This window comes from Helianthus annuus, chromosome 5 (genome assembly GCF_002127325.2).
Source record: "Helianthus annuus cultivar XRQ/B chromosome 5, HanXRQr2.0-SUNRISE, whole genome shotgun sequence".
Classification (NCBI taxonomy): domain Eukaryota; kingdom Viridiplantae; phylum Streptophyta; class Magnoliopsida; order Asterales; family Asteraceae; genus Helianthus; species Helianthus annuus.
This window is the reverse complement of record NC_035437.2, coordinates 25,075,073-25,080,967: the sequence shown is the minus strand read 5'-3', so window position 1 is coordinate 25,080,967 and position 5,895 is coordinate 25,075,073. Positions and strand designations below refer to the sequence as shown.

Genomic DNA, 5,895 nt, shown 5'->3' with positions numbered 1-5,895 from the left:
AAATTATTGACAAGAAACTTCTTACTAGAAGAATATTCTTCCATGTATTTGGCTTCCAAAGTGTCCCACAGTAACTTTGCAGTTTCTACGTTTTGAAATACATCAAATAAGGGATCAGACATACCATTCAGAATGTGGCCAAGGCATATGTAATTGTCATTCTCCCACTTTGACGTCTTTCTGATTTGCTCCAGATTGCCCTCCTCTAGTATCTCCGGGATTGGAGTAGCCAATGTACAACATCTTCAGGGCGTTGTGAGAAGAAAGTGCATTTTCTTCTGCCATCTTCGGAAGTCCAGCCCTTCGAACTTTTCCAGTTTGTCAAACTTCCTTGTCATATCCTTCATCGATCCGCTTGCCATCTTCACAGAAACTAATTTGATCTTTGTTGGGGAATTTTCAGAAAAAACCGGATGATCAAAGAGGCGTGTAATCACTCTCAGATCAAATTATTTCGGTGGTTCACCAGAATAATTTAATCGGATACAACTCTGATTTTCAAGAAATTGAACCAGGGTATGTGTGTATGCGAAAATTGTCTAAACCAGAAGAAAATGTAATAAAAATCTGTCTACAAATTTAGGGTTGGGTATGTTTAACTGCCATTAGGAAGCGATCTCAATTTTTAAGACACAACTGCCACAAAACTGCCATAATTTTGATGTTTCGAAATTATGGTATTTTCCAGAAAATTAAAATTTAAAATTCTCTGATTCAATTTTATTAAGGCAGATTAAATAAAATAAAATTATGGCACGGCGTTGCCACCCCTTGGACCCTGCTCTCAGGGGCAATGCCCTCGGACCCCCGCCAAGGGGGCGTTGCCCCCTTGGAACTTCCGTAGAGTACGGGCTCTGTCCGTATACTTCAAATTATAATAACTCAAATACGCGTGCATTCCCGCACCTCCTAACTTGCTTGATGTGTATTATTATTCATTTTGATCAAGTCAATCTCGATTACACTAAAATATCTAACAGAAAATTAGGTAGAGAAATCTGAGTGGTGTTCTTATACACTATCACGACTAGCAGTTTAGCAACAACTTATCCCGAAACTAACTGGGTCACATGCAAAACACATGAGTAACATGGTTCATAAGTCATAACACAAACTCTTTACATGAGCCAAATTTCATTCTTAATATATTGTTCAAAATAATAAATCTCCCATACTCAAACCACAAAAACTAGTGTTGTATTTTTGTAAGTGACCGTCTTATAGTAGATAATTTTCCAATGTTTGTATTTTTGTCACTATGATACTTCATCGTGGGTCATAGAGTCATACACTCTCTGATTAGCCTTCTTTGCCTACAAATTCAACAAAACACAATGCATAATTAAAGGAAACGTATGTTAGACATGGAACTAGACTTGCAAAAACACCAAAAACATAGATTTTAAGGGCTTAATAACGTACTTCCATCTCCCAATTCGTGCGTAAAGTCAAAATAAAAAGAAATAACGCTTGTGCTGATAATGCTGCAATGATCCCGCACCATAATCCCTACATAATCACCAAGAATTACATAAGTAAAAAAGTATAATTACATGTTTCTCCTTCAAACCTGGCATAGTATCGTATTGCCCAGCCAAAAACCATAATGTTAAATTACAAATTTAGGACATTTATACCCTTCCTTAATTATGACTTGAGTTATGATATGATAGTTTGGACCGTAAGTAGAAAGAAAATGATAACATGATTATTTTTATAAATTGTATTCTGTGAGATAAGTAAATATGAAATTTTAAGTTTTGTGAATGGCTATATTTGATATTAGTTTTTACTGTCTAGTAGTTAAATATGATCATCAGGGGCAGAACTATGTGTATTCCGGGGTGTACGGGCAATCCCTCAATTTTTTTCTGGGAAAAAAGAAATTTCACTATATTGAATATGATAAAGAAAAATTTAGGATACTCCCAAAATTTTTCTTCTAAATCCGTCAAATATGATATTACAGGATGTTTAATTTGTATATATAAAACTGTACCAAAAACAAAGTCCAAAACAAGTAAAATAAATGATTAAAAAGACAAAGGTTACTAATACCTTCCCTCCAAAATGAAGTACAAAAGCAAACAAGACCGCCAAAGGAATCCCGATCAAATAATAAGCTCCCAAGTTCAGAATTGCGCCTATTTTTTGTCGTCCACTCCCTCTAACGGCCCCTGCCAAAATGAGTTCGAAAGTTATATTGTAAATACCAACTAAGTAATGTTAGAACTGTAAAAATAATGTATAATAGTTATGATTTTTGTATAAATGTTTGGCATCTAAAATTGTAACAATTAAGCAGTTCATGGCTGGTTGGAACCTGAAAGCACAGCTTGAATGCCATCAACAACATGAGATGCTGCAAGAAGCAGCATCATTTGTGCAATGTAACTCACAACTTCTTCTTCACTACTATAGCAATACCCCCAAAGTTTTCTCCCTAAAATCAAGACTAATGCACCCAAGATGCCTTCAGTCACTACAGAAAATATTGAAACTCGTATTGCCAAACGTGCTGTGTGTGCCCGTCCAGCTCCTAATTCATTTGAAACCCTTACACTACAATGAATTTGTAAGAAATTTAAACAAAGGAACTTGAATTTTAAATTTTAAATTTTAAAAAACTTAAACATGAAAAATTACCTTGTGGCACCACTTAGACCAAGAGGAATCATGTAAATCATTTGGCACGTATTGAGGCTGCAACGAGAGGGTTTATTAACCAAAATAAGACAACAAAATTCAAATTGTAAAGATTAAACATTTGGGGTTGGATTCCATTGATTAACCTGATAGAAAGAACCGAGGTTTCCAGTTGTGGATTAGGAAGAAGACCAGACAGCAACACCATCATCTCAAATGACCATATGTCCAAACTATTAAAAAAAATTCAAAAGTTTTAGAAAAGAGTTTAGATTCAAAAGGCAAAACATTTATTTGAAGTTTATCAAAATGAAAATCTTGAATTACCAGATCATAACAGCAGAAGGGACAGCGAGTTTCAAAAAGGTTGGAATGTTATAAAAAGCCTCTTTTGAGAAACCAGTCCAAGTCTTTTTACACGTAGGAGAAACTCGAACATAAATTGCTAACAACAGCACGTTGATCCAAAGAGAAATTGCATTAGCCAACGCTGCGCCTCTACTTCCGAGCCCAGATTTGAACACCATAATCCAACAAATCAAAATATGAAGTATAGTTGTAATCCCACTGCTTAACATCATTGGAAACACATTGTTTTGTGATTGTAGAAATCGAATGTGACATTGAAGTAACGCAATTGCAAACAGAGTGGGGATCATGAATCTTGCATAGAGGCCTGCTTCGGCTGAGATTTCGGGATCTTGGCCTAGAAAAACAAGCAAAGTTCCAGCATTTGCCCAAATGAAAGCAAGAGGGACGCTGGCTGACAATAGAACAATCATGGCTCTTTGCTTATGGATTCCTAGCATATGATATTGTTTGGCCCCAAAAGATTGTCCACAAAATGTGTCTAAAGCACTCCCCATTCCAACCTATTAACATTGAAGCTTTTCATTATATAAATATTTAGGTATCATTTTACATGTAAATAGTTACAATTTGCTGATTATTACTGCAATCCAAATATTTATGGGGTTTGTTTAGCCAGCCCAAATTTTAGTGAATGATTATCATTAGTCTTTTTCACTAAGCCCTCCCTCTATAAGGTAGAGAAAATATGTGGCCGACCTGTATTAAGCTGGCTATAGAGATGGTCTGGTAACATCCTTAAAGATCGAAAATACTGAAAAAAGAGTAATAAAGTTAACTAACCATTAAACTAGTACCAGTGACTGATGCAAAAGAAGTAGCCATTGAAGCACCAGAGAGAGCCAACTCACCCAAATGACCGACAAACATCACCGAAATCATCGATAACCCACAAATCAGTAGATTCACTGTCATCAATGGTCCTGCTAAGTAAAACTGTTTCTTAAACTCACAAATGATCTCATCTTTGCTGTAGGAACCGACCCGCTTTCCAAATTCCTGACCCACGAGTGGTGTTTGAAGTCCTCCTTCCTCCATTTCCACTGTGAATATCGAAACTCTTTCCTATACAGATCTACTTAAAGACATCAAAATGACGAAAAATACCCAATTTGTTTTTTCACAACTTGTGGGATATTTTTCACTGTAGTTTCTGATAAAAAGATATTCGCCTTGTTTCCACGAAGCGTGTCTTTTCTGCATAAAGACATGCAGCCTTTTGAAAAGATTATATGTGTACTTGAAGTGTTTGTGTAATAATCGTAACATTTAAGCAATCATTATGGAATCATTTTTATTACAGTACATTTTAGTCATTATGGAATCATTTCTGATTACAGCAACATTTTAGTTGAATAAGACTAATCGGTATGGTGAGGCTCATCCCCAAGGGGATGGGCCGCCATGTCACCCGCCACGTTATCGAGAGTGAGGATGGGCCTAAAGGGTATGGACCAAGGGGGTGAAGGATGGGGCCCCACACTATTTACAAAAACAATTAAAAAATATAAATAATTTGATTTTTTAGAGAGTGAGAGAGGAGAGCGAAAGAAGAGAGAGAGAGAAAGCTGGCTCGTCGTTGGGAAGACGGAGAAGCCGGGACGGGGCAGGGGGCAGTGTGGGGGTGTGGTGCCGGGGCTCGCCAGGGCAGGGCCGGCCCCCATACCGTTTAGTCTAGTGAATAATGATTTCAACCTAAAAGAAAGTACTTTGCAATTATTTTATATAATGATTCGTCATATAAAATTATATAAAATAATTGCAAATGTGCTTTCTCTTCTGTTGAAACCGGTCATCAATTCACTCATCTCTCCTTCACTATCGGCTTTCCGAGGGAGAAAAATATTCTTGATAAGCCTTTGCTGATTAGCAAAATAGTGTTATGGTGGAAAAAGTCGAAAGAGAAAATTCTTTTATTTAAAGCCATTGAGAAAGCATATGATACCCTTAATTGGAAATTCCTATTGCGGGTATTGGGCCATATGGGTTTTGATGATTGGTAGGTTATGTGAGTGTCGGGATGCCTAAGGTCAGGGAAAGGGTTGGTTTTGATTAATGGTTCCCCCATGGATGAATTTTTGTATAAGAGAAGGTTTTGGGAAGGTGGCCCATTGTCTCCCTCTCTGTTCATTCTTGATATGGAAGTTATTGATATGTTTATGAAAAAGGCGACAGAGTTGGGTTTGGTTGATCTTCCTAATTAAGGGCCCACGATAACACACCTGTGCTACGCAGATGAAGTTATCTTTTTAGACGCTTGGTCGGAACAAAATGTGTTATGCTTGAGTCGGTTCCTAAGGTGCTTTTATCACTTAACGGGTTTAAAGACAAATATGAAGAATAGTGACTTATTCTGGGTAGGGGTTGAGGAGGACGAGGTTCGTAGGATGGCAAACATTCTCAATTATGGGGTGGGCTATTTTCCTTTTGTATACCTAGGGCTCCCAATGGGTGCAAATATGAAAATAGGGAAATTTTCGTAGCCTGTGATTGATAGATTCTAAAAAAAAGTTGACGGCTTGGAAGGCGAAAACTCTTTACTTTGCGGGTAGGGTAACACTTGCCAATGCGATCTTGGGTAATCTCCTCTCGTACTATTGGAGTGTTTAAAGCACCTAAATTGGTGATTAATACTCTTGGAAGGTTTGAGGTGGTCTTTTATAAGGAACAAAATAAATTGAGTATATTGGAAGAAGATAACCAAGTCAAACCGGTTAGGTGGGTTAGGAGTTTTATGGAGGGTCTTGATCTGCTTTGGGTTCCAGTCATTGATGCCATTCACGACCCTAATAATGGTGAGAAGCTAGTCCCAGTTTAGCGGTCTGTTCAGATTAGTAAAAGGATATTCAATGTTCTCACATTCAAAATGAGTGGGACAAG

At 37.2% G+C, this 5,895-nt stretch overlaps 1 protein-coding gene across 1 annotated transcript; it reads right to left on the bottom strand.

The window, feature by feature from the left end:
• Positions 1–1,100: 1,100 nt before the first annotated feature.
• Positions 1,101–4,255, bottom strand: LOC118479253 (protein DETOXIFICATION 16-like). The gene is made up of 8 exons (XM_022181769.2): positions 3,799–4,255; positions 2,974–3,518; positions 2,793–2,879; positions 2,647–2,703; positions 2,324–2,562; positions 2,059–2,177; positions 1,423–1,509; positions 1,101–1,313 (listed from the first exon to the last, which is right to left on the bottom strand). Exons 1-8 carry the CDS (start codon positions 4,051–4,053, stop codon positions 1,257–1,259), a joined length of 1,446 nt encoding a protein of 481 aa, XP_022037461.1. The 5' UTR covers positions 4,054–4,255; the 3' UTR covers positions 1,101–1,256.
• Between the last annotated feature and the right edge of the window lie 1,640 nt (positions 4,256–5,895).

What these genes read in the sequence shown, in the direction of transcription:
- LOC118479253 (XM_022181769.2), bottom strand. Translation starts at nt 4,053, where the DNA reads ATGGAGGAAGGAGGACTTCAAACACCACTCGTGGGTCAGGAATTTGGA. An exon ending in ACCTCGGTTCTTTCTATCAG is followed by an intron (nt 2,704 to 2,792) that starts GTTAATCAATGG and finishes CTCTCGTTGCAG; the next exon opens with CCTCAATACGTGCCAAATGA. An exon ending in CATTCAAGCTGTGCTTTCAG is followed by an intron (nt 2,178 to 2,323) that starts GTTCCAACCAGC and finishes TCATTTTGGCAG; the next exon opens with GGGCCGTTAGAGGGAGTGGA.